General features: G+C 36.7%; 3 protein-coding genes and 1 pseudogene across 3 annotated transcripts in view; 1 reads left to right on the top strand and 3 right to left on the bottom strand.

Annotated features, from left to right (window-relative positions):
• The window catches only part of LOC107695378 (uncharacterized), a 2,776-nt gene extending 1,167 nt beyond the window's left edge, over window positions 1–1,609 (bottom strand). Inside the window, exons 1-3 of the mRNA XM_016495262.1 lie at window positions 1,484–1,609; window positions 1,268–1,352; window positions 1,032–1,203 (exon numbers count right to left, since the gene is read on the bottom strand). Coding sequence (XP_016350748.1) covers window positions 1,032–1,203; window positions 1,268–1,352; window positions 1,484–1,609 — 383 coding nt within the window. The remainder of the gene's footprint in view (window positions 1–1,031; window positions 1,204–1,267; window positions 1,353–1,483) is intronic.
• Window positions 1,610–2,824: 1,215 nt separating this feature from the next.
• Window positions 2,825–5,270, bottom strand: LOC107695404 (methionine-R-sulfoxide reductase B2, mitochondrial). Its single transcript, XM_016495287.1, has 5 exons — window positions 4,874–5,270; window positions 4,033–4,130; window positions 3,819–3,895; window positions 3,421–3,568; window positions 2,825–3,260 (listed from the first exon to the last, which is right to left on the bottom strand). The coding sequence occupies exons 1-5, from the start codon at window positions 4,998–5,000 to the stop codon at window positions 3,156–3,158; spliced, it is 555 nt and encodes a 184-aa protein (XP_016350773.1). The 5' UTR covers window positions 5,001–5,270; the 3' UTR covers window positions 2,825–3,155.
• A 346-nt stretch (window positions 5,271–5,616) lies between these two features.
• On the bottom strand, window positions 5,617–12,858 carry LOC107695379 (armadillo repeat-containing protein 3-like; annotated as a pseudogene).
• A 1,556-nt stretch (window positions 12,859–14,414) lies between these two features.
• LOC107695407 (phosphatidylinositol 5-phosphate 4-kinase type-2 alpha) overlaps window positions 14,415–18,981 on the top strand; it is a 59,239-nt gene continuing 54,672 nt past the window's right edge. Inside the window, exon 1 of the mRNA XM_016495291.1 lies at window positions 14,415–15,312. Coding sequence (XP_016350777.1) covers window positions 15,172–15,312 — 141 coding nt within the window. The 5' untranslated portion in view covers window positions 14,415–15,171. The remainder of the gene's footprint in view (window positions 15,313–18,981) is intronic.

The following is an 18,981-nucleotide window of genomic DNA, read 5'->3' on the forward strand; positions in this document are numbered from 1 at the left end:
GTGTGTGTATGTGTGTGTGTGTGTGTGTGTGTGTGTGTGTGTGTGTATTTTTAGGGATTTCTTGGTGATTTAAATATAAGAGAAATATACCCATAAAAAAAATTATTTTGACAAAGCAAGTTGTATCTTGACTATCCTATGCTTTTGCTTACATCAGTTGTAATTAAATGAGAGTCTACAAGTTGCCAAAGGGGACTTTTTAAAGGTTGCATCATCATCATGCAACCATCATAATCATGGCCTACCTGTGTAAGTTAATACTCACAATATGGTACACACTATCATCATAATTTAATTTTTAAAAAATCTAAAAATACTGTTTAGGAATGCTTGATTTATTAGTATTATAAGCATTTTACTGCCTGATGAACTTGCAATGCCTCAGAGAAAATCTTGATCTTGAAAGGGAGATAATACAGGCAAAAATGCTGTTTTCCCATGCAGCTTTTGGGGTTTTCATTAAGTGTTTTTTTTTTCTTTTTCAGAATAGTGGAAAGAAAACATTCAAACTACACTTTTAAGTGTTTCTTTTATTGCACTTTATCTATCTGTGTCTGTAGATTTCAATTACAATACATATCTTTAAAGGCTTTTTTTTATATTTCTCCTAAACTGAGCCAGAAATCTCCACTTCAGTAGCACTTATATAGACCAAATTTTACAGTTTCATTCTCTAAAGGTTTTTACAGAGAGGTTTATTCTTATATTTTGCTTGATTTTAAACAACATTTAATAATAATAAAAAAAGGTGAACATGCCCCCCACCCCAGGCTGTTGACAGAATTCTCAGATTTATAGAGTGATAAAAAGAGATATTCAAAATCCCCTCCATAAAAACCTTTGACTCAAGTATGTCAATTAAATGACACAAGAATTTTGAACCTGGCTTTATCCAATATTCAGATTTTTGTTCTAGAATTGTATGCAATTTAGCAGATATTTAATTAGACAATGGTAATACAAACAAGTGTTTGCAATTCTTAATGTAATCAGTCACCTGGAAGTATGGTGATTTGTTAGTTATTTTTTACCCTATTGACCTGGGATTTCCTGCCCTCTTATAACCAAGGTAATTGTCAGTCTTGTGTCTTGTGTTTCCCTCCCTCTTATGCCCATATCTGGTAATTTTCCTGTCTTTGTTTAGTTTAATTATGATTCCGTTCAGCTGTGTTCTATTAATTACCCTTGTATTTAAGTTCCTGCCTGTTCAGTTCCCCTTTGGTCTGGTCTGGTCTGGTCTGGTCGTTACGTTCCTTGTGTTCTCAGCCCTGCCTTGTCTTGCCTCTGTTGGGATGGATTAAAGTCTGTTTATTTGAGTTATTCCTCGTCTCCGTGTTCCTTGTTCCTCCCCGCTGTGTGCACCATGTCAGTAACAAAGGTAATTAAGGGCTAGTATTTGGATAAACCAAACTACAGTATATCATAAAGCGAACTAAGATAAGCTGGGAAGTCTTAAATGCAGTAAGTAAAATGTGGCTTAAACAGTACTCGGTTTTCTCACAGTGCTCACTGACACCTTTTCACCAGTGACCGTCCAAGTGACAATGGTGCTCTCCACCTTGAAGCCACTCTCCAGAAGATTCTTACACCGTGATGCCACAGTAAGCATGTACCACTTCCAACCCACTATGCAAATCCAGAGAGAATGAGTTTTTAATCAGGTGGTGTAAAATCACTCTGCAACAAACTATGCGTGCATTTATGAAGAAATATATCTGCCGTCTGTTGAAACAACATTGGGCAAGATTAATGGCCTATTAATATGAATAATGTTCACTCATAGCCTATAAAATTATGTGCCTTTTTTATTCAATGTGCCAAAATGAATTAAGTTGATTGCTATGACATGAAGGATGTTGAAATATACCTGATCAATGTTGATGTTCTGACCTGGAGCTAGTTTTTCAATCGTCTTTTCTGCCTCGGATTTCTTTGTCTTCGGTGGTGTTGGTTTAAACCGTGCTCTTTGTGCCTCGGCAGGCTCCCAGAAACCGAGCCACATGAGCACAAAGAACAAATGCAGCCAGAGGCGAATCATGAAATCGGTTCTTTTTAACTTGTTCACTAAAATTCGTGGACACTTTTAGTCGTGGAAGTCGTGGCCTACTGGTTAGAGAGTCGGACTCGTAACCCAAAGGTTGCGGGTTCAAGTCTCGTACCGGCCGGGATTGTAGGTGGGGGGAGTGACTGTACAGCGCTCTCTCCCACCTTCAATACCACGACTGAGGTGCCCTTGAGAAAGGCACCGAACCCCCAACTGCTCCCCGGGCGCCGCAGCAAAAAATGGCTGCCCACTGCCCTTGAGCAAGGCACCGAACCCCCAACTGCTCCCCGGGCGCCGCAGCATAAATGGCTGCCCACTGCTCCGGGTGTGTGTTCACTGATGTGTGTGTGCACTTTGGATTGGTTAAATGCAGAGCACTAATTCTGAGTATGGGTCACCATACTTGGCCACATGTCATGTCACTTCACTGTCACTTCACTTTATACCGGTCTTCCCCTACAGCTGTTAAAAGTTTGCTAATATGAGTCGGTCAACTGTCCAGTGTTGCCCGACACAGATTAGGATGATGACCCCCTACTCCGGTTTATCATAGACAAACCCACACAAATACACATTTTTTTGGCAATGTTCACTTTAATACAACTTGATAAGTTTTTTTTTATTTTGTCAAAGTGTTTGCACTCCGATTATAATATGCAAAAATACAATATATCATAATGCAACATTACAGTGCACAGGAACACAATGACACCTTCTTATGGTATGTTTTATCAACCTCCTAAAAATAAAAAATAAAATTTTTTTTTTTTTTTATTATTATTATTGCCATCTGTTTCCAATAAGAACTTGTAACATCTTTAGAACCCTCCCAGTGGGTTCTTTACAGTGGAAAATGTTCATTAGAATTTTTAAATGTTCTTTACACTAAGAAAAAATGGTTCTTTTAAGGACTGTTCATAGAAATGAGTCATTTTTGAGGAATCAAAAATGGGATTTCTGATAAAGACACCCTTTTGGAACACTTATTTTTAATTTGTAGACTAACTCATAGCATACCAGGTGGACATTTGTTACTCAAATCCTATTTGTTTTCTTTATTTGCATGAAATAACTGTAAAATACTGTCCGGAGATATATGGCTGTCTCTACATTATTTCTCTCTGGGCTTAAAGTTTAGAGCAATGCTGTTGATGCAGAATTGCTGGCCAGTAGGATCCGGACCATCATCAAAGACGTGTCCAAGATGGGCATCACACTATAAAACAAAATGACATGTTATAATGGTATCTGGCAACCTGAAAGGAAGAGTGGAATTATTACTATTTACATTGTATGTTAGCAAACAGCACAAAGTATGGTTTCCGAAAAAGCCAACACAATGATTAAACCAGCCGACATCATTGTCCTGCGCTCACATGTTTGCAGATAACCTCTGTTCCTGTGCTACCAAGTGAGTTGTCAGGGCGACGGACAATGTTGGCGTGACTCTCGTCTTTTTCCCATGTGCCATGAGCCTCATAGAAGGACGGCCACCCAGTTCCTGAATCATATTTCGCTTCTGAGCTGTCGGAGCAAAAGGCAAAATTGTATTTATATTTGCAAGTTTTAATTTATTATTTATAATAATAGATTTTAATATTTATTTTATATTTAATAGATTTAAAATTTTAATTTAATATTATTTTTGTTAATTTTATCATTTTGTTCTTTTGTCACTCCTCCTAACTGTATATATTTAAAAGTATCAATCTGTCTTAGAGGAGAATTACACAATTTTAATTGTATTTTGATTTAGGTTTTTAAAAGTTCTTACCTAAAAAGAGGGGAGTCACAGCAAACACAGTGGTACATGCCCACCTCATTGTGATTCAAGTAGATGCCACTGAATGGCTATAAAATAAAAAGTGTGTACTTATTTATTTTTTCTTTCTCAAAGGCAAATTAAGGTATCCAGAAAATTGTGTGATATTATGCGAGTTACCAAATTACCAGCTACTTTAAACATTATTATTACTTTGTTAACGTACCACCTCTGTGCCTTTTTCTCTTGTAACAACATACTGTTCTGGAGTCAGCTTCCTCTGCCAATCTGTGGACTGGTCATAACGTGTCAATGACTGCAAACCTGTATAAACAGCCATAAACGCAATACATTTTTGTTCCAACACATACGTCTTAATATAATGGATATTAATCTCACAATTTGTAAAGAATTGTAAAAAATAAATAAATAAAAACTAAAAAATCCAAGTGTTTCTTCCTTTTTATATTTCTCTAATGAAAATGTTTCAAACAAAAATGTCTTTGGAATATTGTTTTAATTAGTAGCAATTTTACATTTTGTCATGTTGGTCTTCTAGTATCCCTTTAACTAACAAAGTCAGGTCTTTAATGACGTCATTTTCTAGGCAGTGACATCGTTTCTGTTGATAAAACAACAACATGAATTTGATGAGATTTCTATGTTTTGTGGTATTAGCCAAAGAAATCGAATACATCATTGTTATACTATCTAATAAGGTAAAATGTTACTAATATATTTAAAATTATATATATTGTGAATTTCTTTTAGATTTTGAGTAATTTCCGGCGTCAGTGCTGAGATTATTTTTTTTATTTATTTACTACTTTAGATTAGTTTCTTTTGCAGGCCCTTTTCAAAAGCCAACACTGTGTTTGAGTAATCAGATCACGCATGCATGTTCTGAGCTACATGACTAGAATAACTGCACTTTGCACCGACTCAATAGATAACGAAATGGAATTGCACAAAATGTACATTTCACAAAATAGAATGATTATAACAGAAATAATGTCTTGGGGTTCTTCATTTTTTAAACACAATATAGATCGAGGCAAAACCCCTACCCGTTGATGTAGACATCAGCCGAATCCCTGCAAATATCCTCTTCTGATGTAAAATTGATTTGACAGTCGCTCCGTTGGAAACGATAGAGGAGAAGCGAATTAGAAAACGTGACATTTTTCTCGACATATTATTTCATGCAGTGGCCTGACTTTCTCCACTATTAGTTCACATGGGCTACCCAAAAAGACCGAAAAGAAGCTGAATGGAGCTCAGTTGTCTTCATTCCCCCCCGCACAGCTCGAGCAGCGGAAACCGGTCACAACTCACAGACTTTATGGGTCACGGTCGACTGACTGACTGAGACCGATCAAACTTTGCACCTTTTGTCAATGGACTAATCATGTAATCATCATGCACTTCGAAGTTTTTAAAAATTAGTTTTTTAGGTTCCTTGTTTTTTGTCTTATCGGAATATTTTTGCTCTTATCATAGTCTCCATTTCATCGCAGACTTTGACCTTCATATGGGAGAACAACGTGTAACGCCTGATACAACAGTTACTACCATCAGAGATAATACAATGTAACTAAGATTTGACCAGAATTCACATAATTTTTGATAATACTTTATTAGAAGTAAATTCACTTCACTTTGACGGAGTACAATAAATATAACATAAAATGATGCATTAATCACTTTCCTGACCCCGACACCAAAATTTATATCAAAAACAATTCTTATATTAAATAAATCTGAACCATATATATATATATATATATAATGTATGTGTGTGTGTGTGTGTGTGTATAAACATAAGACTAACATAAATTGGTCCGATATGCTAGAGCTGCTGGTGAGTTGCTTTTCATGAGGTTTCCAGGTTGATGCATGAGATCTATGATATAACATTCAGGCTGAGAGTAACCATAAGTTTTCTTTGGACCGGTAATGAAGATTTCATTCCAGGCACGGTTGTATTCTCCTCTTACGAGACTGCAGCTCAGCCCAATTCGATCTGCAAGAACCCAAAATGGATAGCAATTAATCTGTTACACACAATTGAGCAGAAATATCAGTTGCAACTGAAGCCGTAACCACACGTCCCACCAAATATTCACATTTATTTATTTTAGTTTTTTCATTATGTGATTCTTAAATTACTACACTGCTGAATATGTGGTTACATCATTGGTTGCACAAAGTCACAGTCAGGCCATTTTTATAGACGGTCAATCAGAGAGAGGGTTCTGCCAATAGCACAGGATCTCTGGAGCACAGAAGGATGTATAAATTACCTTGTAAAGCAATGCTCTATGAAAGTGCCTTTTTTTAATCTTTCCAATGAGAACGATGTTGGAACAGGCTTCAAATTTCAGCTCGCTTATGTGCTGTTCCCACAGAAAGTTGTGTAGTTTCTCTGGCTCAACCTGGCCACCCATTGCATCACACACTAACCTGTGAAAAATATCACTTGTCACCACTTCAGCCAAATGGATGTTGAATATGGGATTACAATGAGAATGTCCTCATCCTGAAGTGGCGAGATGGATTCGGCTGCCTCTTTGACAAGGTTATGAAATGCAGCGTCATACGACAAGCTCCATGCTTCATGCCATGGTATTATGGCCAGAAGCGATGGTTTAAAGTTAAAATGCCTTAAGAATGGAATTTTTTCTTACAAACACACAACTTTTCACAAGGCATTAATCGATGGATTCATGTGGATTACTTGTGGATTATTGTGATGTTTTTATCATCTGTTTGGACTCTCATTCTGATGGCACCCATTCACTGCAGAGGATCCACTGGTGCCAGTGATGTAAAGCTAAATTTCTCCAAATCTGTTCTAATGAAGAAATAAACTCATCTGCATCTTGGATGACCTTCATCAAAATTTTTTTTTTTTTTTGGCTGGACTATGCCTTTAACATTCACTATGCAAAACCATCAAACTACTTCACAACATGTCCTAGAGCCGTGGATGAAATGGCCTTTGTGCTCTCTTGGCATTTGACTAATTTGGATGGTAGAACCGAATCCACAAACCCCAAGATTAGTGCATCAGAACGAACACAAAAACAAACATTTAAAGTGGTCAAGTAATGTTCTGTTTGCAATTTAGAATCTTTACATGTAATTAACTTGAACTGAGCATGAATTGTGTTGCTTGGGCCTCAGTGGCAGAACTCCCATTTCTCCTGTGGGAGCTCTGGGCCAGATTCCCGAGCCATGCGAAAGAATTTCCCCGGGGGAAATTCATCTGTCTACATCTATCTGTTGTGCAACAGAGGTATTTAATATTCAAGTGTGCTGCTATAGAACTAATGGTGTGGAAGAGGGTGGGCTCTGAAAGTCTTTATTCTCCACAAAGAGCTTGTTTTCTCTCTGATGTGAAAAGAGATTTCAATTCTAGAGAGAAAAGACGTTTAGTGTACATTTGGTTAAATGTGCCCCTAAAATGATTATGAATACACTAAATCAGTGAGGAAACTACTATTTGTGGAGCTGTTTGATACAATGTTTGAGCAAGATTCATGTGACAGTAATTTGAAACAGTAGGTTTGGATCGCCAAAGCATGACCCTTGGCCTTAAAGGGGTCATATGATGCTGCTAAAAAGAACATTATTTTGTGTATTTGGTGTAATGAAATGTGTACGCCCGCGGATATAACCGCCATCCGCACATCACTAGTCCACGGTGAAAGCCGATCTGGCGATCCACAGCGCAAAGTTGTATGAAATCGCATCATATGACCCCTTTAACATACTGATTTGGGGGTTTCCCATTAACTTCAATAGTGGCTCGATGTTGGTTGACAATTTGTTTGGATATTCCCTCCAAGGTAGGAACCTGATGACCCATTCTTATCTGCAGAAGGAAGCAGAGAAAGGAAGAGAAAAGAGATTGACTGATGTGTGCAACCTCTGTGATTGAGGATTTATTTTGGCTCTTGAAAAACATTCACATTTGGACCTGTCCAGGGTTGTAGAAGCCATCAGTAGTTATATCACTGGCTGACAGGTATCCTGTCAAACTATACTTCAACTAGGGCTGCACGATAAATCGCATGCGATATTTAATGCGCATCTTGTCGATTTATCGTGCAGCCCTAACTTCAACGATAGATTACTGTCCAGAAGCTTCTGTAGTGCCAGCTAACTAAATTTGTTGTTACGGTTTGGTGACAGGTTGATTTCCTGGAGTATCTCCAGAGCTCTGTAAGATTGATGACAACAAAACTAAATGACCGAACAATCAATGAAGAGACCATTAACCAGCCAAAACATCTGATAGAGTGAATCTCTCAAAACAGGAATCTCTCAGGAACACATCCTGGTCATATCTCCCCCCCAAATAAAAAGAAATACTTTTTTTTTTTTTAAATTAAGCCTATTATAGCACACTATTATTAGTAGTATTGCATTATGGCATTATTTTTATGAAACTTCATCCCCTGATTGAATAATGCAATCAACCCCCTCATATAATGCAATACAAAATAATTTATATGATTCAACTGTAACTTATTTTTATATCATGGTAGTGTTTGTTGTTCTGCCTTTGATTTATTAAAAAATGTATTTAAATACAAAAATTCTGCAATTAAAATATAATGGAAATGGCTACTGAGAATAATCTTATTTATATAAAATATCCACATGCAGTAAAAGATGAAAAGTTTGGAGGAAAATGTGTATAATTGTCATAGAAATTCATCACAAATGCAAAATCTAGTCCTAAAATAGGCTTCATTTTCTTCTAGAGATCTTATACTTGGGATTTACTGCCATCTACTGGTTTTACGTTAAGAGTTAATCAGTTAATTCTGCAAATGTTGTAAACATCTCAAGCCTATTAAAAATCCTTGCAAGTAATATTTTTTAATCCAAGGCTCACAGCATCCATTTGATGAATGGAAACTTGCCTCATATATTATGTTAATATATAGACTTTGAATTAGGGAAATTTAGTGTATTACAGCATAAAACATGCTTACCCGGCATTACACAATTCTAGAGCTGTTATTTCATCGTTTGCACACACACTAATTGCCCAGGAAGCATTTCTTCTAATTTCAATATTGATAGATTTGAGCAGCTGAACTAAAGTTGACAGGCCTCCAACATTTCTCAGCTACATGTAAAGAAAAAAAAAAAAAAACAATCACCAAAGACCACACATAATGCAAAGTACAAAAATATCCATTTACGTCCTTTATAGCCACTTACACATAAAAAAAAATGTTTGTTTTTCCTACACTCAGTTAGCTGATAAGCTGTGGCGTTTGTTTAGATCTTTGAAATGGACTCTTTTGAGCAGTGCACTGTTACCTTCATCCTAGCCTCTGCATCACAGGCCAGTGAAGCCACAGCCTGTGTTGCACTGATGAGAGTGTTGTTGTCAGTGGGGTGTAGCAGCTCCACCAATGCTGGCATAGCTTCATGGGCCAGAATGCTTATGCGCAGCTCCTCCTGCGATGCCATATTCGTCAAGACTGATGCCGCATACACAGCTGCTCCCTTGCAGCTGTCTCGCAGCTGTCGCACCAAGAGCTTGTCACCCTCTGCATCATATATAGCACTGAAAAAGGGATAAAGAAAGGTGCATTACCACAGAGCTGTGCAATACTGTATTGATTATACAATCTTGTTGCATTTCAAAATAATGACTTACTAAGCATTGAGATTGTTGCTGCTGGTCAAGCTGGACAGGGCCTCTGCTGCAACCATTCTCAACTCACTTCCGTCTCTGTTCAGCAGCTGCACGATGGGCTTAATTGCATCTGAAATGCACAGAGACATCAGCGCTTCAATGACACAAAAGGACAAGAGTGATAATTTTGACAAAACTAACGTTAGATTGAATTAAAAAGGGAAATAAAAAGGGATGTAAATGAGTTTACCCAGACATCTGAATGTATCTCCGCTGGAAATGTTTTTGCTCACTGATGCCACAGCCTGGCATGCAGCAGTGCGTACACTCTCATTCTCCTGCATGAGAAGGTCAGTGAGGGTCTTTTCTACATTCCGTTCATACAGAATTTTTCTATTCTTCTCACCTTTATGGAGAGAAAAAAATTTACACAATTTGGAATGTCATACAATTGTATTGTGAAAGAAAATCCTGTTCTGTCTATTGCTTTATATCAGTTTCTATCAGTATACACACTAAGACAAAATGTGCAAAAACTGTACCTTTAGCATGTCACAGGGGAAGTACACCTCAAAGCTACACCTATATGCACCCTTAAAATACTAATGTCATCCTAAGGTACTAATATGCTCCCTTAAAGTATGTACCTGAAAATACAAATACAGCATGTATCCTTCAAGTAGTAATATGTCCTCTTAACGGTACTAAGATTTCCCTATAAATACAAATATACAACATTCAAGTATGAATATGTCCTCTTAAGGTACTAATATGCACCCTTAAAGTATTAATATGTACCAAATGCAAATATACATCCTTAAAGCACTAATATGCCATCAAAGTTCAAAAAGGTCTTCCTGTGGTACTAATATAAACCATTAGAGTATTAATATGTACCTGTAATATAAATATACACCGTTAAAGTACTAACATGTCCTCTAAAGAATAAGCAACCTTAAAGTACAAATATGTCCCCTTTAAAGTAGTAATTTGTCCTCTTAAAGTACTAATATGCACCTTTAAAGTACTCGTACATACATGTAAATACAAATATATACCCTTGAAGTAGTAATATGCTACCTTAAAGTACAAATATGCACCCTTAAAATACTAATATGTCCTCTTAAGGTACTAATATGTATCTTTAAAGTAGTAATATGTCACCTTAAGAAACTAACATGCAACTTTTCAGTACAAACATGTACGAACGTGTGCCAAACCTGTATGATTAGTAGAACACACATAATATCTTCTTCTATGTTCCACAATAAGAGTCATGGAATAACATGAGAGTAAATTATGACAGAATTGAGATTTTTCTGTAAACTACCCCTTTAAGGTTCTAAAATGCATTGTACATGAGGTACAAAGATGTACCTTTTGATTGACAAGCTGTTTTTGCACATTTTGTCTGACAGTGTATAGAGCACAAACTCAGTTGTCAAAAAAGAGAATTGAGGCTTTTATTCCATACTGCTCTGTGACATCCTGGCTATGGCTTTAACAGCATTAGCCTGTCCTTCAGGCAGCGTGGATGTGCCAACAAAGTGCAGTAGCTGTTTCAGGCCACCCATCGTCTGAATAAGCTGCACAGACTCACTGTCTTCCAGACAGTTCAAGATAACCCTGAGAGCCCCCTCGTGCAGGTCACTAAACTCCTGAAGGGAGGAGACACAGCTGCCATTACTGCTCAATCATGTGTTGCTTGATTTTCATTGAATTGCTTGAATTGTTCTCAACTTGCATATGGAAAGTTCGTAATGAAGGTGACTAAGGAGCAACATGCTTTTCAAAACATGCTCATGAATAATTCAGATGAGAATAATTAGTCTACTTTGGTCCGAAGGATCTCCAGGATGTCCTGTAAGCCCTGTACATTGCTAAAGGCATTGTAAGCCCTGTACATTGCTAAAGGCCACACGGGTTTCACTGTCAGTGGTGATGTTCTCTATGGTGCGCAGTGCAAATTTTTCTTCACATCAGGATCCGGGCTGGACAAGAGCTGAATAAGAGGTTCAAGCCCTTTGTTCTCAAAAATCTGGACCTTGTAGGAAAAGTCCACTGACAATGACGTCAAACACAAAGTGGCAAACTCGTGGACCACAACATTCTCTGAGGGAAAAAAAAGGTGGCAGGTAAGGTTTGTGCAAAAGAAATGAAAATAAAATAAATATTTTTAAGTAATAATTATAGATGTAATATTTATTTATACACTACCATTCTAAAGTAAGTAAAGTTCAGTAAGATTTTTAATGTTTTTGAAAGAAGTTTCTTATGCTCATCAAGGCTGCATTAATTTGAACAAATATTGAGAAATATTATTACAATTTTAAATAATGGTTTTCTATTTTACTTTCAAATGTTATTTATTCCTGTGGTGTCAAAGCTGGATTCATCAGCCATTACTCCATTCTTCAGTGTCACATGATCCATCATTCTAATATGCTGATTTATTATCAGTGTTGGAAACAGCTGTGCTGGTTAATTTATTTATTTATTTTTTGGAACCTGTTACTTTTTTCGATGAATAAAAATGTAAAAAGAACAGCATTTATTCAAAATAGTAATCACCATGGGGACCTAAATTAAATTGAAGGGGAAACAAGCTTATAAATCATACACAATTTTTATTTTATTTTTTTGTATTTATTTTTTTTTTGAGATTGTAAAAATGCAGAAAGTTTCCTGTGAGGGGTAGGTTTAGGTGTAGGGCGATAGAATATACGAATGAAATGGAAAAAAATGTGCCAGTACCTTCAGGTGATAGTTTGCTGATGATTGCAGGTATAACATCCAGTGTCTTCAAACACTTTTTAACTTCATCTGTTTAAATATGACAACTAAAATGAAAGCTATGTTGCCGAACATCCTTTGATTTACTAGCAGTGCCTATTTTTATACCCTACGTACTGTTAGAAGCCATGACGCCCAGAGCCATGACAGCATTCCTGCGCACAGTCTTGTCCTTCAATCGCTCCCAAGCACATCAAAGAAGTCTTATTCTCATCACCTAAAAATATCAGAACAACAGCAAATCACACACAGGGATCGATAAAATAGAGCCGCACATGGGAATATAGTGAGCACTTACCTCTGCAAAATTCTCAGTGACCTTAGACTGTAAGACTAAATTAAACTGTTACCGTTTTCTGCGAAATTGTGGATGGCCTCACAAGCTTTTGCCAGCACCTCTTCTTCAGGAGAGCTGAGCATGAGAACCGCTGTCGCTGTTGTTTTGCTCTCGATAGGTAGAGGGTCGAACTGAAAGAATAAGACGTGTAAATTATTAAAAGGTTGTAAAATATTTCAGGAAAGCCCTGCAAAATCACACGATATTCTCACCACATCTTTCGAGCATGGCTCAGCCTCTTTTTTGACTTTTTTCCCCATCTAGAGATTCAAAGGTCTACATAAAGAAACAATATTTAAAAACTAACACACATTTCAACAAGATAAATAATATCAATAAACATCGTAATAAATGATTTCTACAAAACAAAATAATAAGTGACTTCTACAAAACATGAAAATACCAGCAACACTGAGAGCTGTGTGTTTGGGTTTCTGTTTCGCATGCAGCTGTTGCTAGGTGACAGATGTCATTTACCATTTTACCTGTAGGTGGGGCAAGAATCACTCCGACACATACTTGGTCATTTTTTTATTTATTTGTTTAAAATATGCTGTCTTTTTTATATATATATATTATGTGTTTGTGTGTGTGTGGGTGTGTGTGTGTCGGCCATGAACCGTTAGGTGGCTCTGACGTAATCATATATTAAATTATACACAAAATTATTCAATAAAATGACACTTTCAAGAAGATATTAACATATATATTAAATCCTTGTCTACCTACTATTATTATTTTTATTATTATTATATTATTATTAAACATTATTATTATTCTCTCTCACTCTCTCTCTCTCTTTCTCTTCTGAATTTTAATTGCTATCTATTGTTTGGACATCCTTGAACCCCTGGCTCTTTTTCTTGGCATATGTTTTTTCACTTTTGTATTCCCTAAGCAAGTGTTTAATAATTTTTTTTTAATAATGATAATAATAATTCAATAAATTAACAGAAGAACATCTGAAAAATGTAGGAAGTCTGAAATTACAGAAGCTTTTCTAGTACCTAACTAGTAACACAAACAGCAGTAGTACAATTAATGCCATCTCCACAAAACATGAAATAAGCAGTGAAATGTGACCTATGTGACAATCAGTCTAATCAATGTCTTATTTGTTGTTCTAAAAGTTTTGTATTTATTTATTTATTTATTTATTTTGGAAATTATTTGACGAAAGTACTATTAATTAAATAAATGCATATTTATATAATTAGTTAACTATAATTTAATAAAATATTTTATTTAATAAATTAAGCTATTTGAAAATATAATTAGTGTTGCGAGTTGAAGCAGTTAGTCTATTTTGTTGACAAGGTTGGGGAAAAACGTGTCAGTATCATCTTGAATTTCCTCCATCTAAGATGGTATGAACTGTCATTGGAGTAGACCTGGACCTTCAGATGAGAATCATGTCCAGACCATAGACTGTAAAAAACAGGTCCAGACTCTTGGAGAGTGGAACCCACCCACTCCGTCTAACAGGGAGCGCCATACAAAGTCATTTGTACCATAAGACTATACAACACATCAGAGGCACCATGGACTTTTGGTGAATTAATCCATTCCTCAAGTACAATTAAAATGCACCTCTATCTATCTATCTGTCTATCTGTCTATCTGTCTATCCGTCTGTCTGTCTGTCTGTCTGTCTGTCTATAGTTCTTTTTGCCTTTGCCAAATCAAATTTTGTTTGTTCAGCTTTTCTAGCCATTTATTAATTTTTTATCTGAATCTAGATTGGCCTCAATGAAAATAAATATTTGATTTATAAATCAAAGTGTGTGTGTGTGTGTTTGTGTTTGTGCGTGCGTGCGTGCGCTCGCGCGTGTGTAGCTGTCAGTCCGTCAGTCGAGCAGTGCGGATGAGCCGGATACGCCAACTTCAAGCAATATAGCTGACAAAATTCACATCGAATTCAGACTCGGACACGTTCCACACTCGGAATACTGGCTTCGTCTAAAAATAAACATATTTTCGGGGCAGACAAACGACAAAGAAAGAAAGTGGGAGTGGGATTTTGCTTGAGACATATTTGAAGGGTTGATGGCTTAGCCTGACTGGGGTGAGTTAGCATGCTAACGGAGCAGCGCCGCAGTGGATGTCTCTCCACCCTCTTATTTTTCTTTAAATTAAACTGACGCCGGTCAAATTGCATTTTATTCGTTATTTTCAGTGGTATCGGCCAGTATTTTGTTTTTGTTTTTCTTTAAGCGAAGTGTTTAAAAAGCTCCAGAGGGGAGACTGGCTTGGCAGGCTAGCTAGTTAGCAAGTAAGGAAGGCTTACTAATGAAGTCTTAAGGAGGTTTTGCAGTTTACGGACGAGAACTTAAAAATAATACGGCTTTTTGGTCTGAACTTTAATGTTATATGTAACAGCATACTGTTTTAGCGCATTTGGCGAGATATTGATCTGTCTAGTGAGCTTATAGTTGAGTTGGTACAGCTAGCTGGCTGCGGTTAGCTAACTGAACGTTATGCCAAATGATATTTTACTAAGAGACAGTTAGGACACCACTAGCTTAAAACACTTGTCACTGTGTGATAGTTAATTTATTGTTATACAACAAACAATGGCCTCGGCTGGTAACACTGTCTCATCGTTTGCGAGCAAAACAAAAACGAAGAAGAAACACTTCGTGGCTCAGAAAGTGAAACTGTTTCGTGCCAGCGACCCTCTGCTCAGTGTTCTCATGTGGGGAATAAACCATTCGGTGAGTCAAATCTGCAAATCTCTTTTTCTTTGTTTGTGTCCGGTATTGATCAATGCATTAGATTTAACGAGAAAAAAGAAGTTCATCATGTCTCACAACTAGGGTTGCCAACTTAAGAAAAGGAAAATAAGGGACAATCGTGGTTTTTCATAGAAAAATAAGGGACATAATAAGGGATACACACACAGGCCTATTTATTTAGGGACAAACTGCGTTCCGTATAGCTTTCATACGGAACGCTTCTTTGATGCCTTAAATACGGGACGATTCCGTATTATACAGAACGGTTGGCAACCCTACTCACAACCGACAATTGGCACCATCTGTTGGGTGCATGCACTTCATGACCATCAGAGGTCTGCTTTGATTTTCTGTTGCCTAACTTTTAGTTTAATGGGCAACATTCTGATTTGCTCCTTTAAACACTTGCAGTTACATATTAATACGTTCTTACAGCATGTAAACAAAACCTATCAATGTTTATATAAAGAATTGTTGACGTAAGGATATTGTGCTTGTCAAAAAACTTCTCCCAACTTCCATCATATTGATGGAAAGTAGTGTAAACCTTAATTTTTGTTTAAGTTTATGCAGTAATGAATCTCATTTGTAAGTTCTCTATGTCCTTTTATGTGCACGCAAAGAGGTTACAAAATAATATCTGTATGAGTAATGAAGTTGTGGGTGAGTAATCATTTCCTGTTGGAAGTTTTGGTTGCAAGATGATAAGCTTAGAGGTTTGCTGAAGCTAGACTCATCTCAGCTGACTACTGACTGTTGTTGCTTGCACCATTATCTGTCTTTGGAGAGAAAAGTCTCATTTGATGTGTTCCTCTTATAGGCCTACGCATTTCAGTTGGGAGTGGTTCATATTCATATACTTATAGTCTGTTTGACTGTATTTTGAGATGAAAAATGGCAGTATTTGCTCTACATATAACAAAATCATTCAGATTTAGATGCCTGTATGTGTGTCCCTTTGGCTGTCCATTTATGTTTGGTGTGACAGTCTTCACCTCCAGCTGTTTGTTAGATGTTTCTCTATTAATTAAAGGGGTCATATGATGCGATTTCATATTTTCCTTTGTCTTTGGAGTGTTAAAAGCTGTTCGTGCATATAGAAGATACGTAAAATTGCAAAGATTAAAGTCTCAAACCCAAAGAGATATTTTGTATAAAAGTGAACGCTCAGCCACGCCTTCCTAAAACGCCTCGTTTAAACACGCCCCCACATATCTACTTCACTGTGAGGGAAGATTTGCATAACACCGCCCAAATGTTCACGCAAAGAAAGAAGGCATAACTTTTATTCTCTCTGTAGTATTGTTGCCACTGCCGCCATGTTGTGGAGACGCTGTGTGTTTCGTTGCGAAAGCCAAACTATTTTGTTTTGCCTTCCGATAGAGGACACAACTAGAAATCGGTGGTAAAGTTTTATTTACAACACTGTTCCAGAACAGTACAACCCAAATATTCAAATGTGTGCAGCGCATTTTACGGAGGAAAGTTTCCTGAACCTGGTAAAGGGCCTAACATTTCCGTCACACGCTTGAGGTATTCGGCCAATCACAACACGCTGGATAGCTGGCCAATCAGAGCACACCGCGCTTTTCAGAACGATGAGCTTTGTAAAAATTTACACGTTTTAGAAAGGCGGGGTGTCGAGTAGCAACAAAAATGTACAGTATGTGGAAAATAATGTGTTTTTTGAACCTTAAACTGCGTAAACACATTGCATTACATCACATACACAAAATAATGTTATTTTTAGCCACGTCATATGACCTCTTTAACTGTCAGTTAGGGGTGGGTGATATGACCAAAATCTTATTTCACGGTACGAGAAATTTTATTTCACGATAATGATGTGTACCTCGATATAGCTATTTTTATTTTATTTTTGTTATTAAAATTAAGAAAAGGAAGCAAATTACAAGCACAACAGAACAAATAGGGTAAATGTACCTATTAAGCTCAGCAAAATCTACATTGAGACATTTTTAGTGCCCAAGATATCGGTTTCAGTACAAGAAGTTATGTTAAAATAAAATAATCTCTCACACAAAAATATTAAATTTTATTTTAAATGACAAAAGCATTTCAATTAACCTGTTAACCTGCACCCCCCATTTTGGGACTCACAGCTGAAAATGACCTACCTAACTTAAAATGGTAACAGTTCCTGACAACAGTGTGCTACACACACAATTTTGGTGTCTTTGGAAAGAAAACCCTTTGGGCTTTACTATCCATCATCCAGAGTTGATAATGCTAAAAAAGATACAAAGTTATAGACACTGAAGTGCCTTGAAAAATTGTACCACACTGAATTTTTTTTAAATTTCATATAAAATTACATTAAACGTTACTCAAGGTCTGCACTCTAAAATTCTCTTTATTTAAAGCTGCAGTCCGTAACTTTTTTTTGGTCAAAAATGATCTGAAATCAATATTTGAGCAAGTACATAACCAGCCAGTGTTCGAAACTATCACCTTACTTTAGCCCGATTCACAATAGTCAGTTTATAATAATGTTTTCTAATTTGAGTGGTACGGGTGGGTTTTCGGGGGAAATTCGAGCATGCCGCTGCATCATTACGTCACTTCTGTAAACATAAAGAAGTTGTCCCGGCTACTAGGCTATCGCATGTGAGGATCCTGCAGGTGGTGGATCGTTTATAGCCTTTTCTCACAGCAGCCAGAATAATTAAATGTATCATTTTGATGGTGGATTGTAATCCATAAAGGATTATGTGTTTATGAAACACATGTGAATGAAATTAAATTATATTCCAGTTATAAATGTGCTTCTGATTACAGATAGCCTGGGATTACAAAGATTTGTATTTTAAAGAAAACCAGTTCGAAGGGAGCACAATTTGTTTTTTGGGTTAAAAGAATTTCTTAATATGTGAATTTCATACAAGAGTATGACAATTAGATTAGACTGTGCAGAAATTGAAATCTACACGCTAATACACACTATACTCATAGTCACCAATGCTGATGTTGTTAACATTAATAATCTGAGAATAAAGTATAACAATAATAATAATAATTTGAACGGGTTGATGTGATATGAGCTAACTGATCTTTAGATTTAATCACCATTGGTAGCGAGATGTAAGGTAATGCTTTTTTCCTCAGGTGGTCAGAACAAACGTGACAGACTTGTTACTTACTTGTTCAGATGGCAATATACGGTGAAAATTCTTATTTGGGTCATATTCCAAGACGTAGGCTAGAATCTGTGATTGCGAAGTACAGTAAATATCCACACCGGTGCGGTGACTGACTGCCACACATACTCTTCAGAACATTAGATTCATCCGCGCTTGAGCCGTGCCGACTCACAACCCAGGCAAGCTAGATAATTCCGCACACAGCTGCAATTCCAGGTTTTCAAACAGAGATGGCGACAAAGAGGCAAAACTTACAGACTGCAGCTTTAAACAGGAAATAAATACAAATAACAGACGTTTCGGCTTGCTGCCTTCATCAGTGACTACGTTTACATGGACAACAATACTCTGATTTTAATACGATTAAGACAATACTCTGATTAAGAATCTACCATGTAAACGGAGATTTTTGATTACCTTAATCCGGCTAAAGTCATAATCGAAGTAAACAGAAATCGAATTAAGACATGTGGAGTATTCCTATTTT

Source organism: Sinocyclocheilus anshuiensis, unplaced genomic scaffold (assembly GCF_001515605.1).
Source record: "Sinocyclocheilus anshuiensis isolate Anshui unplaced genomic scaffold, SAMN03320099.WGS_v1.1 scaffold110, whole genome shotgun sequence".
Classification (NCBI taxonomy): Eukaryota; Metazoa; Chordata; class Actinopteri; order Cypriniformes; family Cyprinidae; genus Sinocyclocheilus; species Sinocyclocheilus anshuiensis.

Bases quoted from the DNA above. Each gene is read 5' to 3' on its own strand.
- LOC107695404 (XM_016495287.1), bottom strand. From the start codon at position 5,000: ATGTCGAGAAAAATGTCACGTTTTCTAATTCGCTTCTCCTCTATCGTT. The intron at 3,569-3,818 runs GTAAGAACTTTT...TTGCTCCGACAG, and splicing joins TGTGACTCCCCTCTTTTTAG to CTCAGAAGCGAAATATGATT. The intron at 3,261-3,420 runs GTGAGCGCAGGA...TTTGTTTTATAG, and splicing joins CAGAGGTTATCTGCAAACAT to TGTGATGCCCATCTTGGACA.